At 34.6% G+C, this 27657-nt stretch overlaps 1 protein-coding gene across 2 annotated transcripts in view; it reads right to left on the bottom strand.

The window, feature by feature from the left end:
* The window catches only part of LOC150107400 (kelch-like protein 5), a 270095-nt gene that overhangs the window by 141903 nt on the left and 100535 nt on the right, over nt 1-27657 (bottom strand). For both annotated transcript variants that reach the window (XM_090391266.1, XM_090391267.1), the window contains one exon: nt 19166-19362. In XM_090391266.1, coding sequence (XP_090247392.1) covers nt 19166-19362 — 197 coding nt within the window. The remainder of the gene's footprint in view (nt 1-19165; nt 19363-27657) is intronic.

Raw genomic sequence — 27657 nt, 5'->3', positions numbered from 1 at the left:
TTAAAAAACAAAGGCAATATTTTTGTCGCCAAAGCTGTACATTGCAGCATTAGAATGATTGAAACTTGTATGTATGAGAAAGGCTTGCAGGTGTTGTGTAAACATCTCTGAAGTCAGTCAGAAAGAGTTCAAACAACTTTCCGATGGCCGGCAACTTACAATCAAAAGAAAGCGGAGGAGAACAAAAGGCGTGCCGAACTTGAAACTTAAGATGAAAGACTCATACCGATTCTTTGCGGGTTGCCAAACTTCATGTGAAGTCTCAGAGGAGGGCTAATAAAAAATGGACTTAAGCAAGCAGAAGGGGTCCCAGTTCCAGAATTGCTGTCAGAGAGGAGGCCGCCCGGTCCAGAGTTGCCGTCAGAGAGACTGCCTGGATCCACGTTGCTTGAGAGAGGAGTTTCTCCCACTTCCAGAAAGGAGCTTCTCAGTTCGAGATGTCGCTAGAGAGAGAGACTATTTGTATGCCGCAGACAAGGTTTCAAATTGCCAAAAGGAAGAGTTCCGATTGCCAGAGAAAGGTTTCCAGGCCAGGTTAATGTCAGACAATCACCAGTGCGTTGCGTTTTCATCACAATTTGATGAATCAAATGACTTCACTGATATTGCTCAGTTAATGGTATTTATTCGCATGGGATTTCAAGATTATTCAAGTAAAGAAGAACTTTTGAAAATTATACCTTTATTGGGAAGGATTAGGGGAGAAGACATTTTTTCAGCATTTGATGAATTTGTGAAACAACACAAACTTCCACTTTTTAAAGTTGTGTCTATTACTACTGATGGTGCTCCTGCAACGATAGGTAATAAATCAGGCTTCATTTCATTATGTAAAAACGATGACAAATATCCATATTTTTTTAACGTACCACTGTATTATTCACCAACAAGTACTGTGTAGTAGAGTCTGTGTAGCTCAACGGATGCGGCGTTTGCACACCACGGCACTTGGCTGCATGAAGAAAGACTTCGTTTCGAATCTAGTCAGCGACTAGAGGAAATTTTTCTAAGCCTTTTTTCGAACGGTTCCCGAGTTAGTCGATCTCTGGCACGGGTAAGTGGTTTTTTTCTCCCGTAAACTCAAGAAAATCGACCATAGAACTCACATTATTTCAGACATTAAATACGAGTGTTAGGGTTAGGGACCAAGAGTTGGCGGCACCTGTAGAGCCATCTCTCTTCGCTGCGTGCCACTTAATTAGTGATAGCCTTGGGCCAGCTATCGCTGATTGGGTACCAGTGGAGATTGAACTGCCCTCTCAGTGTCCAAAAAGTTAGATAGGGCTAAAAACGGCCTCGCCTGCTCGCTGTATATACGGGAATAAAAAGGCGTTAGCTGATTTTTTTTTTTTTTTAAGTACTGTGTAGTAAAAGATTAAACACAAAAGATGTTTTGAATATTACATTTAAAATTGTAAATTCTGTTTGAGGAAAAGCCTTGCAACGGCAGTTATTTAAATTACAGGCAGATAATGATAGGGAACTTCTGTTGTACAATAATGTTCGGTGGCTCAGCAGAAGTCAATTTTTAGAAAGATTTCTTGTATTAATTAACGATATAAAAATTTTTCTTGATGAAAAAGGAGATATTTATCCAGAATTGAGTGATAAAAGATGGTTGTTACACTTATCAGTTTTTGCAGATTTCTGTACGAAATTAAGCAATTTAAATTTAGAGTTACAAGGTAGAGATAAAAATTTAATTGAGATGTTAAGTTCAATAAAAACTCTCCAACAATACTTACTTTTATTAAAGAAAAATAAAAATGACAACGAATTTAGACATCTCCCATATTTATTAAAAAATTTTTAATAAAATCAAGAAATGCTTCGCTATGATTTAAAAGAATTTATTCGTGAAATAGAATTAGTTGAGGAAGAAATAAATTCAAGATTTAAAGATTTTAATAAAACTGAAATGATTGTATCTTTTATCAATAATCCATTTCAAGAAAACTTGAACATCACAGAAATTTCAAATAAAATTAGTGGGCTGTTTGATATAAACCAAGCTGAAGTAGAACTTGAGATAATAAACATTCAGAATATTATCTCAAGATAATATTCTGAATCTTCATTGTTTATTGATTTTATACATTTAAAATCAATAAACAATGAAGTCATTTGGAAGTATGCACATGAAAAATTCCCATTAACTGATATTGCGCGAAAAATTCTGTCGTGTTTCGGATCGACATACTTGTCAGAATCCACTTTTTCAAATATGACCGTCATAAAAAATCAATTAAGAAACTAAATTACAAATGATCATTTGGATGATTGTCTGCGATTGGCCACTTCTTCATATCAACTTGACTATGAAAATATTGCAAGGTCCAAACAATGCCAAATTTCACATTACTTTTTTTTTTTTTTTTTTTAATCAACCAGCATTTCCTGTAACTTGTGAGTTTATAATCAATCTGTTGTTTTTTCTACTTTAGTTTTCCAAAATAGAGAAATAAATATTTTATTACAATATATATATATATTTTTTTTTTGTTGTATTAAAATAATTAAAAGATAAATAAATTTTTAAATACACAAATAAAGTTTTTAGTTGTGTATTTTTTTTTAGTTGTTTTGTGTTTAATCAGATATCTGATTGGGGTAACGTGATCTATATAAGAGAGTAGATCGCCGAATAACTTTTTATAGAAAAGTAGCTCATGTAGTAAAAAAGGTTGAACACCACTGCCCTATAGGATGATCCTTAATATGGCAGCAATGTACAGCTCTTTCCATTCAATTCCTGATGTCGGACCTCACGTGGTGGCAGACCCAGGTTGAAGACTCAGAACCTACGACACTTCTCTTTAGATTACTGATGGCAGACCCAGGTAAGAGAAGGTTGAGAACCCTAAGACAAATGACGCTTTTCTTTCGATTACCAACAGCAGACTTCACGTTGTGGCATACCCAGGTAAGAGAAGGTGAAAACCCGAAGACATACAATGCTTCTCTTTCGATTGCTGACAGTAGACCTCACATGGCAGTGGAACCAGGTAAGATAAAGTTGAGAACCCTGAGACAAATGATGCTTCTCTTTTGATTACCGACAACTGACTTCACATGGCAGAGGACCCAGGCAAGAGAAAGTTGAGAACTCTAAAACCCCATTCCTTCTCAGTCTTGCTTCTCAATGTCTGGATTTCCATTGTACACATATGCATGTTTCTCAAACTTTCCATATATGGACATGATGACATACTTCACACATCTTTTGAAAATGCCATATATGTCAATTCTTAGAACTCTTCATTATTCTTAGAATTAGACTTACTGATTAGACATGAGTTAACAGTGTTACATGATGATGCTATGCACCACATTATTTTAACAAAGGCTCATTTAAGTATTAACATTTCTCTAAGTACATTCCTCTTAAAAAACATGTAAAAGCAAACATTATAAGTTACATAATTACACATCATGAGAGATTTTACACCATCTCATTTAAGCACTTTTTCAAAGTTTCCCATGCACTGATATCTTTCCCATTCAGTAACTGATATGAGACTGAACATAGTTTTCTCCTGAGTTGTTATAAATTCCTACTTTGTAGTTCATATGAGACTGATGTGAGACTGAACACAGGGTTTTCCTGAGTTGTTATAATTTCCTGCTATGTGGATGTTCCAATTAGGAACATCCACATAGTTGGCTACTTCCCAGGTCAGTACAGCATGATCAGTATAACCAACCGGAGACAAAGTAGTCACATTCTTAACTGAGACCCATCCTCCTGACACTATGATTAAATCTAACACTATTTGGCCTCAACTCCCCTTTAGTAAACCCATGCTGTTCCTTGCAAAGCATAGCTTGTTTGTCAGTCCATTTCTCTATGTGAGTTTATAGCTCAAAGAAGCTGAAATTGTGGTAAAAAAAGTAAGCTCCCAATTATCCTAGTTTGCAGATTAATTGGGTGTTACAATTCAACAATTATAAATTTTAAATCCATTCTACATAAAAGTAGTTACCCTATTATGTGTATATTGGTACACTGTAATTCTACAGGTTAAGGTTACTGTATATCCCGACTATCTCTATTAACTACTGTTGTAATAGTATACTATCAGTGCCTACACTAAGTGCTTTTGCATGTTGTGCTATATCAAAGATCAAAGAAAAAAATCAACCACAGTGACAGATTACCACTCAATGAAATAGTTATTAACAAGTCTTCAAGAGCATTATCTGATTCCTTTCCCATGGTTTCAATTTTGTGATCTCTCCTAGTAGGATTCTAAAATTAGATATTATGGCAAGTGCAGAAAAAAACTTTCAAAGAATTCCGAGAGAAGCTGCAGATTTTCTTCGTATCCAAATAGCCCCCATACTTCTACGAGCAAAACCTCCCTCCTACTAATAATATTACAAAAGTAGAACGAAGGGCCTTTAAACATTAAAAAAAAAAGAGAAAAAAAAAAGAAAAACATCGTAGTACTGAACTCTATAGAATACATAGAAAAAATTAAATCACTTCTAGAAGACGCTAATACCTAAGAAAAGTAGTTAGTGGATTGTGATCCCATGGTGTATATTTGCATAATAAAACCAACAACTTAATTAAAAAAATACACTAAACTGAAATATGAAGTGATCATCATTTAGTTTTGAGTAGGATAAAACTAAATACCCTACTGACAGAAAAAAACGTGCTAAGAAAGTTTTAAAAAGAATCAAAAGAGCAGCTTTCGGAGGAGAATTGTATATTCAAATATACAAATAATATTATTCCAGAAAAAAAATAAAAGAGTTTGAAAACAAGAAACAAATCATGGAGACTCAGTGGCAGAAGTTAAGATAATGATTCAGCCAGGAAGGTCTATCATCAATTTCCTGATATGTACCCTCCAGAGATGCTCAGGCTACTATGACAGCACTACATGATTAAGTTTGCATTATTATTAATCTCCTATCCACAATTTTCCTCCAAATTAGACTATTACTTGTCAGCACTCCAATACTGTCATATCTAACATTTTATGCTTCTAAGGCACTTCTAGTTGAATCAACCCACCTAGAGCTTGGTCTTCCTCTAGATCTCTTAGATCTCTTGATTGCCATCTTAGCATCAAACATCTGTTATACCAACCTTTTCTCTCCTGTTCTGATTATGGTCACTACCTTAGATTAGCTCTGCTTACACATTCCTGAATGTTAACAATGTCAAAATTCCTTTTTAATATCTTCATATTTAATATGATTTGGCCATTGATGACAATGGTTCAACTTCTAATTTTTCTCAGAACCCTCATATCTGTAGTCTCTAGTCTTTGATTTATTTCTAACCCAACATTCAGATAAATTGGTTTGAACACTGTCTTGTATATTGCTAGTTTGGTGTTTTGGCTAATTTCTCTCTTATTCCATAGAAATTTATTCAGCTGGCTACCCACCATACCAGCTTTGTTTATTCCGTTGTCTATTTCCAGATTTAACTTGCCATCTTCACTGAAAACTGCACCTAAATAGCTTCTCCATTCAGAATGCAGCTGAAGTTTTCTATGTTTCTGCCTATTTTCACAGTTTGGTCTTTTCATTGCTGATTTTCGTGCCAAATTATTTACAGCTGTTATTCAATTTAGTTAGAGAAATCCTACAGATTTGCACTAAATGTGTTTAGGAATACATCATCTGCATAAAGCAAAGAGCTAAGTTTGACATCTCCAATTCTAATATCAGTCTTACTTCTGATTCTCCTGATTTTACATCTTCCTGCATTTCCTCAAACTCTAACAGCTGAGTGACAACTTAAATATAGACTATGTATTGCTCTGTATAATGTTCCATTTACTCAGTATATCTGTAGTGTTTTGAAAATGTTTTCTCTGGGCAGCTTTTCCTATGCCCTTTCCAGACCTACAAAACTTAAGTGCAGATCCTTGTCACATTCCCATGATTTTTCAACTACTTGTTGTAAAGTAAAAATCTGATCCTGACAACCTCTATTTGGTCAAAATCCAGTTTGTTCTTCTCCAGATTTTTCTTTCTCAACCTCTTTGCAAGTATATGTTTGCATAAATCGCACCTGAAACACTTAGTAGAGAAATTCCTCTATAGTTCTCACATTCTGCTTTATTCCTTTTTTTATAGATGAGCACTATTAGAGCTCTATTCCAATCAACTTTTTTATTTATAGCCTATCTGATGATGATATATATATATTTTATGTGGTTTCCACCCACAAAAGACTCATTGCAAAGCTATAGTACTCTTGTACCTTGGATGGTCCATCTTGGTCTAAAAGTACAAATAAGGCACTAATGACCAAGTAGGGGTGTATAACCCTAACATCCTAACAGAGTAAATGCTTGTCCTAGAGGCATTAGGTGGCAACCCTACCACTGGACTTACCCAGCGACAGGCTAGTAACCTGTCCTGGGAAAATTCAATATACTTTCGAGTATTATCCAAAGAAAAACTGGACAGATTATCAGGAAAAGGTAAATGAAAATGGAAAAAGGAACACACAATGAAGATTCTAACATGGAATGTGAGAAGCATCGCATACAAAGAAGAGGAACTTGATAAACAACTAAACCAAGCTAACATAAAGATATGTATAGCAACAGAAACAAAGAAAAACAAAAAGGTATAAAAGAAACAAACAACTATATACAAATCTACAGTGGGATAAAAAAAAAAAAGAAAGAGCAAAAGCAGGTATAATGATTATGATACATAAATCTCTAAAGAACAATATTGTATATTATAACTATTTGAATGAAAGACAAATAGAAATTAGACTCAAGACATTAAGAGGTCACATAACAATAACTGGTGCATATGTACCAGAGGAGAGAAAAGAAGAAGACAGTAATATATTTTATAAAAAAATTACAGACTGCCATACATAAAACAAACAAAACTATTTACTACTAGCAGGAGATTTAAATGCCAGAATAGGAAACAAAAAATACAAAACAAATATAGATAAATTTGGCGAAGATAGGTGTAATCAAAATGGTCACAGACTACAAGATTTTGTCATTTATAATAATGTGAGAATAATGAATTTGGTGTTTAAACACAAGGAAATACATAAATATACTTGGTCAGCCAGAGGATGCAAATCAGCAATTGACCACATTATCACAAATTTTAAATTAGCAGAGTTAATTTTAGACGTAAGAGCATATCGAGGCTTTGAATTAAACTCTGATCATTATATGGTAATCAGAAAAAATACAATTTAAACCAAAGTTGCTAAAAATACATAAAATTGAAAATTCTTATCGACTGAGTTACAAAATTTCTGCACTACAGGATCCCCATGTTAGACAACAAAACCAAAAATGCACAAACTTAAAAACAGAAACTACACATGAATCAAGTGACAAAGAAGAGGAATGCAGAAAATTTGAAACAGATTCTCACAAAAGCAGCAACAGAAAGCTTTGGAATAAACTGCAAATGGATTAGAAAAAGAGGACTATGAGACTGGAACAAAGAAATAGAAAATATAATAAAAACAAAAAAGAACAGTTACCAGAAATGGCTTAATTCCAAAACTATAGAAGCAGAAATAGAGTATAAAAGAAACAGTGAATTGCAAAATAAGAAATACACAGAAAAAACATAGAGAGAGAGGGAGATGGAACAATTTCATAACAGAACTAGAAAAAGATTTATTTAAGCCACAACCCAAAACCTATAAAGTAATAAAATACATGAATAAAGAAATAAAAGAAAAGATAAAAATACAAACAATAGATTTAGAAAAATGGGTGACCTATTTCCAAAATCTCTGGACAGATGAGAACGATGAAATAAAATTTTATAAAACAAAGAATGATCTAACAGAACACATCACAATGTTAGAACTGAAAAATACATTAAAGAAGATGAAAAATAGGAAAACACCAGGAGAAGACAATATAAATATAGAACCATATAAAAATGCAAGTGAAAAATTTAATGAAAGACTGCGGAAATTTTTTAATATGGTTTGGATGTCTGGAAAAAAGCACTGGTTATCCCAATTTATAAAAAAAGGAAATAAACTTGATTGTATACTAACTATAGGGGAATTAGTCTGCTAAATACAAGATATAAAATATATGCAGGAATATTAAAAGAGAAACTAAACTGTATTTGTAAAGGACAAACTACTAGAAGGACAAAACCATTTCCAAATAAGCTGATCCAGCCTAGATCCAATTTTTACTCTAAAATTATTAATAGAAAAGAGAAGAGATCAAAAAGAAGCACACGTGGCCTTTATTGATTATGAAAAGCCTTTGACAAAATTAGTAGACAAAAATTGTTTAAAATATTAACTAATTTAAATATACCAAACCAACTCTTACAATTCATTCAAGAAATATATACAGGAAATAAAATAGCAGTTAAATTAGAACACATCTCAGAATGGAAAGATATATCAAGTGGAGTATGATGAGGATGTACCCTCTCACTTCTTCTTTTCAATATAAAATTATAACAATCTAGAAACAGTATAACCTATTTGATATACAAATAACTCCACAAATGAAGACAGATACACTACTATTTGCATATGATAAAATAAGCTACATCAGAAGATCATTTACAAAGATCATTAAAATCATTAAATGATATCTTAAAACAATATAATATGACAATATCTAAAGAAAAAACAAAAATAATGACATCAAAGGAGAAAGCCCAATAAGAAGTAAAATAGTGATAGACAATACTTTCAAATACTTGGGATGTGATTTATCATATGAAGAAAAAGACATAGACACTAAAATATCAAACTTTGTGAAAGTAAATGGCATAATAAATAATATATTTAAGCCATCCCAAGTACAAAAACACACTAGAAAGAGATTACATAATGTCTTGTCAAAACCAACTCTATATAAGGAAGCAAAACATGGACCATAAAAAGGAAAGATGAAATACGGATTCAAACAGCTGAAATGAAATTTCTCAGAAAAACATCTGTTCATAACCAAGTGGGACCATAAAACAAATGAAAGAAATTTTACAATCCCTGAATATAAAAAAAAACAATTAAGTACTGCATAAGACAGTATAAACAAAAATGGATAGAACATTTAAATCGAACGGACAACAGCAGAATACCGAAAATATTATACAGATATAAAATAAGTGGAAAAAGAAAAATTGGAAGACCAAGGAAGTGATGGCATGAGACCGGAACAGGCCTCCTGGCCTAAAATCCATATTAAGAAGAAGAAGATTGATTTTATGCTTTTTATTTTTTACATAATCTAGAAACCCTGCTCTACAGACCAAACATGGAACTTTTTCAAGCCACTTCAGGCCTCCAATAATCAGGTCTCACACCAGGCAATGAAATTCATCTCCCAACTAATCTGGAAATATTAATGGTGAAAATGTTAACGATAGAAAAATGCAAACTTCATGATGGACTCCAGAAATCAAAGAGGTAGGTAGTACTAGAAAAGAATAAAGCATGTCAAGAAGACCAAGAAAATAAGCAAGTAGATACCTACTATGCTATGTGTGAAAGTAGCTAAGCAAAAATTATTGGATGTATTTGGTTAGAATGTTAAACATAAACACGAAAGTGGAAAGCAAAGAAAGAAAATGTTCTTGAGGCTATAAAAAAAAGCTTAAAAAAAAAGAGGAAAGAGTTACTATTGTAGTAACGTAAAAGGAATCATACATGATAAAGGAGAGATAAAAGTTGAAGTAAAGAAGTGACAAGAACAGTGGAGTACATATCAACTCATGGAGAGGACACCCATTAAAAAAGCTCAACTGGTTCATCTGAATACCAGATGAGTACCGGAAACTCTTAAATATGGAAGCTGAAATGAACCTTGACATGTAAAGATAAGGAAGTCATTTTGCCTCTTTACAAGACCTTGATAAGGCCTCACTTACTACTGCGTGCAGGTCAGATCTGGTTTCTGTGGTGATTCTAATACAATTGATAGAATGCAAAGGAGTATTAAAAATGATATGAGGTTTGTGGAATACTGATTATCAAGACAGATTGAGAATTTGTAGACTGCAGACACTAGTAAACAGGAGAAAGAGGGGTGATATGATTGAGACTTACAAACTTCTGAAAGGGTCATACAGGATTTCAGTTGATGGAATTTTTCATTTTATGAAGAGTAGGGAAAGGACAATAGGGCATCCTTGAAAGCAGAGAAGGATTGCTGCTAAGAAGGGAGTGAGGGCTAGATTTTTCTCTCATAAGGTGTTGTGTGATTGGAATGGATTGCCACTGTATGTGGCATGTGCAAGCAGTGTGATTGAATTCAAGAATAACTATGATAGCTGTTTCAATCCCCCAGACAAACCAATTCCAGAGAGTCAAATCTATTGAGGATGACTGTAGACATCTCTGAAGGCCAGAAGGGCTCCAGGTTCAGGAATATTAACCTGATTTCCTTTCAGTCTATCCACAAGACCAGCTTTTTTTCTTGCAATGTCCTACTTAGGAATAGATTTCTCCTATATCCTATTTATTTATTTATCAAAGGATGGTAAAATACAGCGAGAAACATAACACACCAATGTAACAGATGTATGACATTGAAATGTCACATAAAGGAGAGTTTTACAAAGCAATTTTCAATTTTTCAAGCCAGTTTATAGCTTCCATTGTAACATTATGCATATCTTGCACAGTGCTCTCAAAAGCATGTATTGGGCAGTCCAGTAAAATATGGTCAATAGTTTGAGAGTGATAACCACAGTCACAAGCAGGAGAATTGGTACATTTCCATTTATGTAGATTGTGTTTACATCTACCATGACCAGTTCTAATGTGGTTTAAGGTTGTCCAAAGATGATGTGGTAGTCTAAATGTGGGTAGTTTAGATGTAGGGTCTGATATAGCTAATCTGGGATTGTTATAGTGTTGGCATCTTTCCATATATCAGTCAAGTTGAAAGATTCACCTATTAATTCCTTTGCTGTTCCCAAACTAGGATTTCTTGATTTTAGTCTTCTTGAAGGGGATTTTGCATATCTTCATGGATAGGTAGATTAACATTGTTGGTTAAATTTGTCCATAATTTAGCAAGAGCTGCTTTTCTGCATAAATTAGGAGGCGCAATGTTACTGATGACAAGGAGCCAATAATTTGATGTAGATCTTATAGTTCCTGTTATTATTCTAATAGTTTGATTAAGTTAGATGTCCACCTTAGAAGTATGAACACTGTTGAGCCATACTGGGGGGAGCAGTACTCTGCAGTTCAATAAACCAAGGCCAAAGCTGATAGACATAAGGCTTCAGCATCTACACCCCAAGTTGAACCAGCCAGCTTCTGAATTATGTTATTATGAGTTTTTATTTTCTGAGCTACTTTCACTAGGTGTTCTTTAAAGGTGAGTGTTCTATCTAGGATAACACCTAAATATTTAGGTGAACTATTAAAGTTGTGAAGAAGACAGTACAGTTGAAATTAACCTGATGATTATTAACCCTTTAACTGCTATGGTCAAGTTAACTCGAGAGCGTAAAAAAATGGCGACCTTGCTATGATTGAGTTAACTCGATTTGAATGGTTGGCGAGCCTCCCATATTCAGACAATATTTTAGTATGGAAAGAATCATCATAAGATATTCAAACTTTGCGGGTAGGTTCCTCCATCTATTGCCAACCAATTGAAGTTTATTTGACTTGGGTTTCTGGTCCTTGTATGAAATCTAAAGAGAAAAATTTGAACTGGTGCAACTAATCATATTAAGTGCCTCCGCAGCGCAACTGGAAGAACGACGGTACATTACGCCTTTTGATTGGAAAAGGCCTAAGTTCGATTCTCTTCATGACAGGAGGAATCTTTATATATGGACTTTTTCAATCGAAGGTGAGTTAGCTGATCTCATACGGAGGTAGCAGGGTTTTTTCTCCCAGAAACTTGGGTTTTTCAGCCTGCATACAGACAAATCAGCCTTTCAGAACACACACACAATTTACAGACAAAAAATACGAGTTGTGGTAGAGGGGCGGTAGATGGCATTAATGTGGATGATTGGTAGTAGAGATTTGGGTGGAGACTGAGAGGTGTACAGTAGGTGTCCTCCAGCGATGAGTCTTCAAACTCCTTGGAGGTATCATGAATAATAATAATATGCAGCACGATGCATAAACCACGTGACTGTGGGGATTTCCAGGATGTCACAATATGGCATCTATCTTATTTATCTGCGTTATCTTACTGATGATCAAATTGATGAATTGTTAACAACAAATGAGTCGGAAGACGAATTGTCCGAGTTAGTGAATTGTGTACTTCAGATGAAGAAGATCCTGGTGATTCTACATAAATTAATGTGTGTAATTTGCATAATCAAGTGGACATCCCTTGATTATGCAAATTTTATAAAACACTATTATTGCCATTTTTATGAGTGAACAAGTGTATATCAAGAATGTATGATGCTATCAGGACCTTACTTCAGTAAGAATTTTAATTGATTTTATTTATAAATTTTTTGCAAAATTAATTCAGCACATGGGACAATGTCAGTAGAATATAAAGTCAGCAGTTAAAGGGTTAAGATGGGTACACACTTCAATTTTTGATAGGCCTGGGTTTAGATGTTACTGTTTGAAATATGAGTCCAGAATTTTCAAATCATTTGTAATTATTTCTTCAGCTTCATTAAACTTAGTGCTTTGTATGATTATTGCAAAATCACCTGCATAAACAAATTTCCTTGAACTAGATTGATGGAAATCATAAATATATAAACTGAACAATAACGGTGATAGTACAGAGCCTTGAGGGAGTCCATTATTAAGATTGTGTGGGTGACATTTTGAATTACTTGCAAATACGAGGATGGTCTGAAAAGTTCTTGGCCTCAACCACAGATGGCAACACTATCTACAAGATTTTTTTTTCCAAGTTGGTACATCTGTCGTAAGCATCTATGTGAAATTGCAAGTCATTCTATTAAGTAGTTTGTTTTATACAGCTGTCTGAAACAAAAGTGTTGTCTGTATCCCTTGAAATGGATAAAATTGAGTATTGGGTGGTTATAAAATTCTTTGTAAAAGAAAGTTTAACGCCCAAAGAAATTCATTCGAAGTTCATAAAAGTTTATGGGCACTCTTCCCCTTTGTTTTCGACAATTACAAAATATGCTGCCGAGTTTAAATGTGGCCATACCAGCCTTGAAGGTGATTTGCATGAAGGACGTCCACAAAGTGTAACAACTCCAGAAATCATTGGTCAAGTGCACGATATGGTATTGGATGACTAGCGAGTCAAAGTGCGTGAAATTGCTGAGATTATAGGCATTTCAAAAGAACGTGTAAGATATATATTGCATGAAGAATTGCAAACATAAAGCTTGGCACAAGATAGGTTGCCATGCTTGCTCACAGCAGATCAAAGATGCACTCACATGAAAATCTCTGAACAGTGCTTCGAGCATTTTAACAAGAATAAAACCGATTTTGTGCGTCGATTTATTACTGTGGTGAGACTTGCATTCACCATTAAACAGCAGTCAAAACAGTGGACAGACGTCGGTTGTTGAATGCCAAAGAAGACAAAGAACAGAAGACAATGTAATTTATCATATGAAGAAAAGACATAGACACTAAAATATCAAACTTTGTCAAAGTAAATGGCATAATAAATAATATATTTAAGCTATCCCTCTAGTACAAAAACGTGCTAGAATCAAACTACATCATGTCTTGTCAACTTTACTATATGGAAGTGAAACATGGAACATAAAAAGGAAAGATCAAAAACCAATTCAAACGGCTTCTTGGAAAAATATCTAGACATACCAAGTGGGACATTAAAACAAATGAAGAAATTTTACAATCCCTGAATATAAAAAACTAATTAATTACTGCATAAGAGAGTATAAACAAAAATGGATCATCATCATCAAATTCCTGCCATGTACCCTCAAGGGGATGTACAGGAATATGATAGTACTACATGAAAAAAATTACATCATTACTAACTTCCTATCTACAATTTTCCTCCAGATCAGTCTCTTACTTGTCAAGAATACAACATTATCAGATCTTGTATTTCTATCGTCTAAGGCACTTTGTACTGTACTAATCCACCTATATCTTGGTCTTCCCCTGGGTTGTTTTCCTGCCAACCTGGCAGAGAACACTTGTTTTGTTAATCTTTCTTCGCCCATTCTGTTTAAGTGACCATACAACCTGAGATTAGCTCTGCTAACGCATTCCTGAATGCTGACAATGTCAAGTTCTTTCCTAATATTCTCATTTTTAATATGATATTGCCATTGATGCCAACTGTTCATGCCTCTAATATTTCTCAGGACTCTCATATCTGCGGTCTCCAGTCTTTGGTCAAGTGTTTTACTTCTGACAGCTCTCAGATCCATAAGTTAAAACTGGTTTGAAAACTGTCTTGAATACAGCTAATTTAGTGTTCCGACTAATTTCTCTCTTATGCCATATGAATTTATTCAATTGACTTCTCAGCATACCAGCTTTGTTGATTCTGTTGTCTATTTCTATATTTAATTTACCATCTTCACTAAAAATCATGCCTAAGTATCTGAAATGTTTTACTGTTCCACAGGTTCTCCATTCACAACACAGTTGACATTTTCAATGATTCTGCCTATTTTCATTGTCTTTGTCTTTTTATTGCTGACCTTCATACCATATCTATTACAACAGTTATTCAATTTAGTCAGAGAATCTTGCAGACTTGTAGTAGATTTATTTAGAAGTATAACATCATCCACATAAAGTAAAGAGCTGACATTAACAGCTCCAATTTTGATATCATATTCAATACCACTTTCCTTCATAATGTGATCCATATAGTAATGAATAACAGAGGGGATAATGTACATCCTTGTCTCACACCAGATTTAACATTTAACCATCTTCCTGTACTTCCTTCAATTCTAACTGTTGACTTACAACTCAAATAAAGACAAATATTTAGAAGTATAACATCATCCACATAAAGCAAAGAGCTGACATTAACATCTCCAATTTTGATATCAGGTTTAATACCACTTTCCTTCATAATGTGATCCATATAGATAATGAATAACAGAGGGGATAACGTACAGCCTTGTCTCACACCAGATTTAACATTAAACCATCTTCCTGTACTTCCTTCAATTCTAACTGTTGACTTGCAATTCAAATAAAGATTAAGTATTGCTTGATATAATGCCCCATTGACACCATATAACTGTAGCATATTGAATAGCTTCTCTCTTAGCACCTTATCATATGCCTTTTCCAAAAAGACAAAACTTAAATACAGATCTTTGTTATATTCACATGCTTTCTCGACTATTTGTCGTAAAGTGAAGATCTGATCCTGATAGCCTCTATTTGGCCTGAATCCAGCTTGTTCTTCACCAAGATTTTCTTCCACAATTCTTCTTAAACGTTTCTCAAGTATACTTGCATAGATCTTGCCTGGAACACACAGTAGGGAAATACCTCTGTAATTCTCACATTTAGTTTTATTTCCCTTTTTATATATGGGTATTATGAGAGCTCTACTCCAATCATCGGGAATTCGTCCCTCTGTCCAGGCTTTCTGAACTATGCAGTGCAGCCATTGTAAGACTTTTATACTACCATACTTCAGCATTCATTTCTGGTTGAATATCATCTACTCCTGCTGCCTTTCCACATTTCAGGCCTTTGATGGCTTTTTCTACTTCAAGTACGGATATGTATTCCTGACTGCATGCCTGGTTAGTGTTTTTTACCACTGTGCTGTCATCACTGCTTATTTCATTTAGCAGTTTTTCAAAGTAATTACTCCATACTTCAGAGATATCTTTTTCTCCTGGTTTAATGTCACCTTTATCATCTAACTCCTTTTACAGCACTCTTTCCTCCATTTCTAAGCTTCTTCAACAACCTCCAGAATATCTTACCACCTTCTTGATATTTATTTTCTATGTTCTTGCCAAAGTCCTCCTATGACTTTTGTTTAGATAGTTGTACACAGTGTTTCGCTTTCTTACATTTGTCTCTGTATTCTATTCTCTAATGGCAAAAGCTGACTTATTTGCTAGGAACTTTTGATATGCTGTCTTCTTTTCCTTCACTGCCTCTTTAACTTTCTGTGTCCACCATGGAGTTCTGATTTTTCTATCCTTGCAGACAACCTCACCACATGCCTCTGTAACTGAATCAATGAGAGTTTTCTTCAAGGCTTGCCACTGAATCTCCGAGGTTTGGTTCCTGTTCTCAAACTCTTTCATTTTTTCTTCAATAATCTTTGTGTATTTTAGTCTACAGTTCACATCTGAGAGCTGCTCAACTTTTATTCGCTTTGAAACTTTCTTACATGTTATTCTTTTCAATATGAAATTCAATTTTATCTTGCTCAAGACTAGATAGTGATCACTTTCAATTTCAAATCCTCTGTACACTCTGGTGTCCTGCACCATGGAGAAAACATCACTTTCAACAATAACATAGTCAGTGAGACTTTTCTTATTCCTTGCCTCTTCTCTCCATGTGAATTTGTGCACATTTTTATGTTGGAACATGGTATTAGTAATAACCAGTCCATGTCCTGAGCAGAAATCCAACAGATATTTGCCATTATTATTAGCTTTGCTCTTTTCTCCAAATTTTCCCAAAATATTTTTGTATGTCTCACAATCACTTCCTACTCTGCTATTTAGATCCCCAACAACAATCAACTTTTCCTTTTTCATTGTGTCAGTTGGTTTTTTAAAGCCTTAAAAAATTCCTCCACTTCTACCTTAGTAGAACCTTTTGTGGGACCATAGGCACAAATAAGTCTCATTGTCCAATTCCCCATTCTCATATTTGCCCACATTACTCTACTTGAGACTGACTGCCATTCAAGAAGATTAGCCTCGTATTTTGTGCTGAATACTATGGCTACTCCTTCTTTTCCTTGATTGTCATTGCCTGAAAATAACATTTTGTATTTATTGCTCAGAAAGATCTCACCAGTTTTGGTCTTTTTTGTTTCAGTCACCCCTATTATGTCGATCTGGTACTTATCTAATTCCTCAGCTAGCTCCATTTCTTTGCCATTCAGGCTTCTTACGTTGATAGTACCGATCTTTAACTCTGGTGATGTTGAGTTGGGGTTTGTTTTCAGATTTGTTCCAGTAGCTGACTTTTCGCTGTTCACCCTGGTTCCCTAGCGAAAACAACGGGAGCCTTGTTTAACCGGGCGACGCCCCAGCCGGCATGAAATTTTGTCATGTTGTACCATCATTTTTTTTTTTATTTTGGTTTAACCAATAAGAATACAATTTGGTCGGCTAAATCCCAAATTGCCAGCCCATCCTCGTTCGTTCAGCATCCAAGTAGATACCCAACAGGGTGCAAGGATAGAACATTTAAATTGAATGGACAACAGCAGACTACCAAAATTATTATTCAGATATAAAATAAGTGGAAAAAGAAGAATTGGAAGACCAAGAAAGAAATGGCATGAGATCGGAACAGGCATCTGGTCTAAAGTCATGTTAGGAGGAAGAAGAAAAGATATTTGTGTGAAAAGGGATTTTCCACGATGGTAAATATTAAAACGTGAGAAACACAACTGAAGCAAGAACAGATAAATTAGTAGAGAGCATTCAACAACAGAGGTCTTATTAAAATGCATTTAAGTAAAGTTGATTTCTATTTTCTGATTTTTTTTTTTTCATTTTAATCAGTAAGTAAAACCACCATTTTAAAAAAAAGTTTAATTATTATTATGTTAGTACAAACTAGGAAGACATGACTACTAAAAGGTTAAAAACCACTGCTCTATGTCATCTAACTAGGAGAAAAAAAAAAAAAAAAAAAAACGTACCGTTATCGTTAGCATCGTATAATAACTTAAAGTCCTGGTCTTTCATCCATTCCACCAGCTTTTCACCATTACTGTCATTTTCATTATATTATAACCACAATTTATGTGGTTATAATTTATCTAATTATAATGATTATAATTGGCTGTTTACAACATCATACATGGATGTTGTAAACTGATTAGAGGGGGTTTATAGATGTTCATGAACTATTTGGATAGTTGATGAGAATATGCTGTTGTTGTTACTCGTTGTCATGAGTTTACACCTCTCGATATCTTCTTTTACATAGGTTGTAATTTCATATTTAGGATGATTAACTGAAGCAATTAATCTGAATCCTTGATTTTTCCTTTATACTGCAATTGTTCAGCATTTTCAGTGTGGTTTTCTTGAATAGCTAAAATATCCGCTGAGTGGGATAATAGAATTTTAGATAGAAATTCACTTTTTGCTCAACTCAAGCCTTCAATATTTTTTATTTATTTTATTTTATTATTAGACACCTCCAGGGAGTCCAAAGACTCATCGAGGGAGAGTGTGCCAACAGCATCAAACGATTGGACCCCTTCCAAATACTAACCTCGCTCAAACTTACTTAACTGAGCCATTAGTAATAGAGGCTCTACCAATCGACCAACCTTTGCCAGCATTTTGAGTTGGTATATCTGAAGTAAGCATTATATTTGTCTGGTAGGATGAAATAAACCCTTCTTGCTTTTTTGGCTCTGGGAGCCCTAGAGGGGAGGTTTACCGCCATCTTTGCTGTAGACTATTTGGCGTTACCCACTATGCACCAAGTAGAGGTTGATGCATGACTGATCCATGTTCAACTGCTGTACAGATGGAATCCTTCTCCACCTCCATTTGAATATTTGCTACTATCATCTTTCTAAATAAGTTCTGCTTATTGTACAGGGATCTGCTGTCCAGCATGAGAATCCCTGTACTATAAGCAGTAACTTATTTAGAAAGATGATAGTAGCAAATACTGAAATGGAGCTTGAGAAGGATTCTCCACCTCCATTTGAAGTTCATAAGTTTCTGTTCTGGTGATATCCATCAATCAAAAAGTGAAACTTTATTTTTTATTGACTAAATAAAATTTCATCTTCTACAATAAATTTATGTATCTGAACACAGTTCTCAATTTACACTGGATTCCTATGAGGATCATTGCTTAGATTGAAAACTCAAGCAAAGATAGCAAAAAACATTTTTGATAGTTGGTGTGTATATATATATATACATATTATATATGTATATATATAATATATAAAGAAAAGTAACTTCATTATTATCCTAATCAAAAAATTAATTTTTTAATTTTAAACAGAAATATACTTTTTAAGAAAAGAATGAGAAAATAAAATGAAAAAACACTCACCATTATATAACTATGGGATACACGATAAAGCTCTATGCACCCCTGGGACTCCGAAAATAAACAAATGCCTATACAATTCGATGGATGTAATCGGCACATTAAAAAACTACAGCATGCAGTTACTACTTCAGCTAATTGTAACAGACTAGCTGTAGATAACAGAGTTTCTACAGTTTCTTCCTGAAGTTCAATTTCTCCTACACAGAAAGAGAGAAAATTATTTAAGAGATTTTAGAAGAATCAAGTTTTGTTCTTTATTGCAAATCATATTACAGATGCTTAACTTCAGCAAACTACCGTATTTACTTGAATATAATTCGTTCTCACATATATCTCGCACCTCTGATTTTACTTTAAGAAAAAAAGATATTAAAAAGTTTCGCAAATACCTCGCAGACAAAAAAAGTTTAAAACTAAGAAATATATAGTGAATGTTGTTATAGAAGAAATAGTAAAAATCTTTCTGATATGAAGACCGATGTGGTCATTGTTCCTGATGGTCTTACACCTTGTATACAGCCCTTGGATGTATCATCCAACAAACTATTCAAAGACTACGTACGAAAATTTTACATGGTGTGTGGATGGCAGTCAGCTGCTATGACCTGACTCCTTGCATAACAGTTCTAACATCATTAGAACTGTTATGCAACCTATGTAAAAGAAGATAGCGAGAGTTGTAAACTCATGACAATGCAACAGCAGCATATTCTCATCAACTATCCAATGATAGCTTGGAACATGATTTCGCCAGAAATAATCGCCAAGAAATTTTTAAAAACTGGTATCTCTAATGCTCTGAATGGAAAAAAGAAGATGAAGCTATTTGGCAATGCACACCAGGAAATGGCCCTCGAGACCAGAAGTAGTGATAGTGAATAGGATATTCAGTTTTTTTAAATCATGGTGATCTTATGATTCCAAAATGATAAAAGGACAAGTAATAATGAACTGTTTGTTTTAATTACTAATTATATGAAGAGCCGAAGGCTTCAATTCGGCGATGTGAAATTATTTAAGTTAAGGGATATTACATCCCATATTGTTTCATAGCCGAATAAGAAACTCAAAGAGTCTCATGCCGAATATAGAAACAATATAAAGTTCGGCGAGTCCAAGCGTAAGCAAATACCTGGATAGTGCAACACATAACCCATTTGGTAGTGAAACACCGAGGCAACTCATAGTAAGGGTGGAGCAAGCTCTGATCACTATTCTTGGTATTTACCCATAATGTGAAACCTAGCTCCTAGGAACTGTATTACTGTTCTACATTATGAGAGAAGGTCACTACCCACACTGGTTTCAACCTTTATTGAGGTCTCATCAGTGAGTAGCTAGACCTAGATAATACCAAGTTTGTGGTGAACAGAGCTTACATACCCTACTATAAGAATGCCAAGAAGGTGTCCTAATAAATTACTAAATATATGAAGAGCCAAAGGCTTCAATTTGGTGACGTAAAATTATTTAAATTAAGGGATATTACATCCCATATTGTTTCACAACCAAAAAAGAAACTCAGTGTTGCACTATCCAGGTATTTGCTTACGCTTGGACTAGCCGAACTTTATATAGCTTCTGTATTCGGAATGAAACTCTTTGAGTTTCTTTCCGAATACAGAAACTATTTGCTTATGCTTGGACTCGGCAAACTTTATATAGTTTCTATATTCGGCATGAAACTCTTTGTATTTGTTTTAATTTAATTACAGACGCATTGTTGCTAAAGATTCAAATATATCGCGTGATGAAGGTGAGCAGCCAATTGCATAAATAACATTCATAATTAAAATTTAAATGCATTAATTTTAGAAATAATGTGAGCAATTTATTTATCCATTTGTATGTGGATTTCCCCCTTTCTCACCCATCCATTAGGACTTGTGGAGGGATTGAGCCCACTTAATGAAGGATTAAGTATATGTATTTTATGACTGTAAATTCATGTGTTCATGGGACTGGTTTGCCTCTCCTGAGGGAAGAAACACCCAAGTTTCCGAGTTTTCAGATTTCACTCATTCCATCGCTTTTTCTTATAGAAAAATGAATAGATCCAGCATCCTTAAACACATCAAATTACAATGTCTACTCAAATATCTTCTTTTATTTATCAAACACTTGTTGACAATCTCAACTCTTCCAGTTTAAAGATTCACAGTGCTATGATTCCTTTTTGGAATCTTCTATTAATATTCTCCCAACTGTCACACTTTCTTAAAAATTTCTGAAGAACAAAATTCTCTGATTGCCATTCTCAAATTTCCATTTTCTCTCTCTCTCTCTTTCCACCATTACTTGGATACTGAACATGCTCTCTGTCAGCTGTCAATCCCATCAACCTCCTTGGTGAGCATGTGCACTTCAATAAATGGCAAGCGAGAAATTACATAGCAACAATGGCTATCACTTTGTTTTCATTAGTGTAAAGAGAATGTTTTCACAAAGAAAAAAGATATCTCAACACTTAACAAACATGCATTACAATAAAAAAGACTGAAATTATTATGACTATCAGAATATAATAAGTACATCAAATCTCAAATGTGTTACCTTTCATTTTAACACGTTCGCTGCCAACTACGAGTATACTCGTAGTGGGTAAACCTGCTTCACAAGCCAGCTACGAGTATACTCGTAGGACGCTTACCGCTGGGAACGAGATTATTTTAGTGACCTTGAAGAAGTGAAAATGCTTGGCTTGTGGGGCTAGCTTCAAAACTATGTATTCTCATAGACCGTATATGCTCTGTACAAGCCAACTACGAGTATACTCGTAGGACGTTTACCTCCGGTAACGAGATTATCGTACTGACCTTGAAGAAGTAAAACTGCTCGGCGTAGGGGAACAGACCATGCCAAAGTAGCGTGGCAGCGAACGTGTTAACAATAATAATATCAATAATAACGGACACCTAGCAAGTGCCAATCATACGTGTTACAAAACCAAAACTAATAATGTACTAAAATAGAGAAACAATTGTAAAAAGATTCGTAATTGTAAATTATGATTATTTTCACATAAGTCATTAAACAAACAGGAATTCAACATAATTACCAACTTCAAAGGCTATTAATTTGCTTGTCTTTGCTTTTGCCTCACAATTATGAGCCACATCTGGATGTCACAAAAAAACAGTTTGCACATAGAAACACCAAATGATCACATTATTGGTTATCATCTGATGAATCTGTGATACACACATCACATCAATTTCTTCATATATAACCTCAAGAGTGTAACAGAATATTATGACATTACTACAAGATTGTCCTGTCAAAGATTTCCCTCCAATGTTGATTACTTGTCAGATCTTATATTTCTGTCTTCTAGAGTACTTTTGACTGTATCAATCCACCTAGATATTGGTTTTCCTCTTGGTGTTTTTCAGCAGCAAACTGACGAACAAAACAGGGCTAGAAAATTACCCCTGAGAATGAATCATAAACCCACTATACTCTAAAATATTTTTTACCCTAAAGACGATCGCAATTTTTCACACCTAGGGTAGGAATCAAATTTGCAATTTATTAGCTGGAAAGCAGATATAAAATTTTTATGCAGTATTTGGATCTCAGTAATCATTCAGCAACCAACCAAGCAAGCAAATATTTATACCTATTATAAATATATATTATAAAGTTTTTGAAAAAATGTCAAAAGATGCAAATTCATTAAGAATATCCTTAATATTTATTTTATTGTCTTTTATGCATGACATTAACATGAACGATTCAGGCTTTGATGGTGCAAGACACTCAGTCTAGTTAGAATCGCAATTATCATTACTGTCAGTGTCAACATTTCCATGCAGTACATTATAAGAGGTGAGCTGAATTCATTCCTTTTCCTTGCAAAATTCATCAGCTCTACTTGTAATATCTTTTGTAATATCACTGCTATGTAGATATTTTTAATAACTCACTTAGTTTTCAAAGGGCATTTTTTTAGAGATGATTTTGGAATATTTTCTAAATTTTTGAGATCCAAATACTGCATAAAAATTTTATATAAAGATTATTGTATTTTAAATATCTTTCATTAAATCAAGAAGTACAATATCCATTGTTAATATTGCAAACATTTCTACAATAAGTTTATTATGGATTTTGTTGTTAGGTTATTTGGAAACAATTTGTCCTGGAACTTTTTTTTTTTTTTTTTAATTCTTCTGATTGTGAATTCTAGTCCATTTATCTTTCAAATCTGTTTCAACAAACATATTGACATTTCTAAGACTTCATTTGCTATTGTTACCGATTTTGACATTGCAAGAATGACTTGTTCAAAATATCTTGAAATTTCTCATAATTCAGAAATTAACCATTAAAATTGAATTCTTTAGATTAAACTTGAAAAAATAATTTAAACTATCTTGTTCTGGGCATAAGAAATAATCCCTTTCTCATTCATTATTTTCATATTCATCTGAGGATGTGGACAACAATGTGACACAAACAAAATCATTGGGGTTACAGTTCTGAATTTAACAATTCTTTGGTTTTGTACATGAAAATAGTAGAATATTGTGAAGCTGATGGAATTGTCTAATTAATGACAGGAGTATATACTCCACATTCCTATGCTGATGCTTTTGACATAGAAGTTTTGTCCAGATATACGATGTAGATATATTTGTAGAATAATATGACTGTTTCTTCAAGGCGTGAAGCATTCAATAATGTTCACATCATCATTTCATTCAGTGAAATGCTAAATGAAATGATGATGTGACTGCAAGCCAGTCTTTCCAGCAACAGGAAAGACTGACTTGCAGTTAAAGTACCAATCATGTTATTGTGAAATGGTTTGTGAAAATAGAACAGTTAATTTCATAAATACTTCTGATTTGACTTGCAACATTTTTTTTTGCTCTTTTAAGTCTTCCCACCTGCCTTGCACTTGCATTTTTGATACATTTATGGGTATATTATATAATAAACACAACATAGCAGTTATTACTAAATAATAGTAATAACAAATAGTAATACAACAGTTATTACTATTATTTAGCAGCCACAAATACATCTGGTCACTCACAAAAAAAAAAAAAAAAAAAAAAAAAAAAAAACGGAATGGCTAATATGTAGTTGCAAATACAGTGAACTGCATTTGCAATGCTGTGAAAGATCCTTTGTAATGTAAAAGTATTTTTACTTACAATCGTATTTTTTGAATAAAAATGACACCTAAATGATTAAAAAACATTGGCAGTTATCTTGGCCCATTTGTACAATGACCCACTGGGAAATTCCAAATCACCAGGCCAGTCCGCCTCTGGTGTTTTTTTCTGCCATTTTGGCATGAAGCACCTGTTTTGCTAAACTTTTCACTCCCATTCTATTTAAAGTGCTGAGATCATTTCAGATAGCTGTGTTCACACATTCTCGAATGATGACAATGTCCAGTTCTTTCCTAACGTCTTCATTTGTAATATGATTCTGCCATTGATGCCATCAGTTCAGGTCCTTAATTTTTCTCAGAACTTTCATATCTACAGTCACTAATCTTTCAAGTACTTTATTTTTAACCCAACTCTCTCTGATCCATATCATTTATTAGACAAACATATTCACAAGACTATAGTAATTCAATAATAAAATTAGACTGGGATATATTTGCCAAAGATTTTAATAACACATTAAGCCAACTAGTTTCGTGAACTGACTGTTGGCTTTGTCTGGGCACATATAAGGTGATAAAAAAACAGCTTAAAACAGTCAAGAAAGAAACATAAACAAGTACTAAACGTTATACAAAATTCAAAAGACGTGCTACTTCAAATGCATCGAGTATGTGTTATGTCAGACATTGTTATGCAAGTGCTTTCTGTAATCTGCAGCAAAGTTGAATTCTGGTGTGCTAAGTGATCTTATGAGGGTCTTCCATATATCAGCAAGGATTATCCCTTGGTTCCTATTGAGGCTGCCTAAAGTGCAGGTACCAGGCAGTGTGAGGTGGTTAACTGACTCACGCTGGCCAGTATCTGCACTTTTTTTCTTCACGCCATATATCTCAAAAGTTGAGTATCATACATATGCTCAAAAATAGAGCTACTGGCATCATAACAGAAGAGAAAACTTGCAAGGATGAATTAACTCACATGTCAGAAATCCTGAAAAACAACGGCTATCCAAAAAATTTAATTCAAAAGATACTTTTCTCCAACACCTCCCAAAAGAAATTCAAAGAAACTGAATACAAATCTTCCATTGCCATTGCTTATGATGGGATAGTTTCACAGAACACTGCAACACTTCTTAAACCATATGGAATAAGAGTAACTTTCAAATCAATTAAGACAGTCCACAACTTATGAAAATCACCAAAGGATAACAATGCTTTCTTCAAACGTCCCTTGTTCATGTGGATTAAATTATTATTATTATCCAGGGCAACTCTAAGGAGTCTACAGACTCATCGAGGGAGGCCCTAACATCATGTCAAGAACAACTATTCGACATTCACAAAGTATCTATCATACCTCGCCTTGAACTCATTCACAGTCATAACACCCACAACAGACTCTGGCAGCTTATTCCACTCACTCACTCACCACTCTCACCTAGAAAAACCTAGCTCTAACATCCCCTGCTAACCACATTCTTGCCCAGCTTCCATGGCCCCTTGTCCTCCCACCACCAGTCCTATTCTCAAAAATATCTTCTGGATTAATCTTATAGAAACCCTTCAGTAATTTGAATGTCTCAATCATATCACCTCTTTTCTGCCTATCAACCAATTTTTGCAACCCACAAATCTTCAACCTGTTCTCATAAGGTTCATTCCATAGACCTGCTATCATCTTGGTCACTCGTCTCTGGATCCTCTCCACCTCCTCCCCATCAAGAAGAAACCCTGGCGCCCATATCTGGGCACAGTAGTCTAGATGGGGTCTTATCAAGGCTCGATACAGAGGAACAATAACTTGTTTGTCTCTGCTTGTTAAAGTATTTTTCAGAAACCAAGTGATTTGATGAGCTGATTTAGCCACTTTTGGGATGTGCCCCCTAAACTTCAACTCCCTATCCACCAACACTCCCAAATCCCTGGCCTCATCAATCTCCTGGAGTACAGTTCCACTAATGTGGTATACTGCTGCTAATCTTTTCACCCCAAAATACATAACCTTACATTTTGTCACATTAAATCGACATCCATTTTCCTTAGCCAAGTCCTACAAACTATCCAAATCATCTTGCAAAATTTTGACATCCTGTGCACTCACTATTGCTCTACCCAACTTTGCATCATCAGCAAACAAGTGAACACTTCCTCTCAGATCCTTTCCTATATCATTAATGAACAAATTGAAAAGTAGTGGTCCAAGAACAGAACCCTGTGGCACACCACTAGTCACAAGCTGTCTTTTGGACTCTACTCCTGAATAAACCACTCTCTGATATCTCTCCATCAGCCATCCTCCTATCCATCCCCATATGCTACAGTTTATGTAGGACAAACTTCCAGAAGTTTGGAAATAAGAAAAAAAGAACACATCAGAGACTTTAATAATAACAGAAAAGATAACTCCGGATTAGCCCTTCATTTCTCAAATACCAATCACAACATTGAATGGGACAAAAGTTATTATTATTATTATTATCCCAGGCAACTCCAAGGAGTCGACAGAATCATCAAGGGAGGCCCTAACATCATGTCAACAACAACTATTCGACATTCACACAGTATCTATCATACCTTGCCTTGAACTCATTCACGGTCGTAGCACCCACAACAGACTCTGGCAGCTTATTCCACTCATTCACCACTCTCCAAGTAAAAAAACCTAGCTCTAACACCCTTGTTGACCACATTCTTACCCAGCTTCCATGCATGGCCCCTAGTCCTCCCACCACCAGTCCAATTTTCAAAAATATCTTCTGGATTAATCTTATAGAAACCCTTCAGTAATTTGAATGTCTCAATCATATCACCCCTTTTCTGCCTATCGAATTTTTGCAACCCACAAATCTTCAACCTATTCTCATAAGGTTCATTCCATAGACCTGCTATCATCTTGGTCACTCATCTCTGGATCCTCTCCACTTCCTCCCCTTCACGAAGAAAACATGGCGCTCATAACTGGACACAGTAGTCCAGATGGGGTCTTATCAAGGCTTGATACAGAGGAACAATAACTTGTTTGTCTCTGCATGTTAAAGTATTTTTCAGAATCCAAATGATTTGATGAGCTGATTTAGCCACTTTTGCAATGTGCCCCCTAAACTTCAATTCTGTATCCACCAACACTCCCAAATCCCTGGCCTCATCAATCTCCTGGAGTACGGTTCCACCAATGTGATATACTGCTGCTATTCTTTTCACCCCAAAATGCATACCCTTACACTTTGCCACATTAAATTGACATCCATTTTTCCTAGCCCAGTCCTCCAAACTATCCAAATCATCCTGTAAAATTTTGACATCCTGTGCACTCACAATTGCTCTACCCAACTTTGTATCATCAGCAAACAAGTGAACATTTCCT

The sequence above is a fragment of the Typopeltis vanoorti genome, chromosome 4, assembly GCF_054136105.1.
Source record: "Typopeltis vanoorti isolate ZY-2024b chromosome 4, IOZ_Tvanoo_1.0, whole genome shotgun sequence".
Taxonomy (NCBI): Eukaryota; Metazoa; Arthropoda; class Arachnida; order Uropygi; family Thelyphonidae; genus Typopeltis; species Typopeltis vanoorti.
This window is presented reverse-complemented; position numbering and strand designations above follow the sequence as displayed.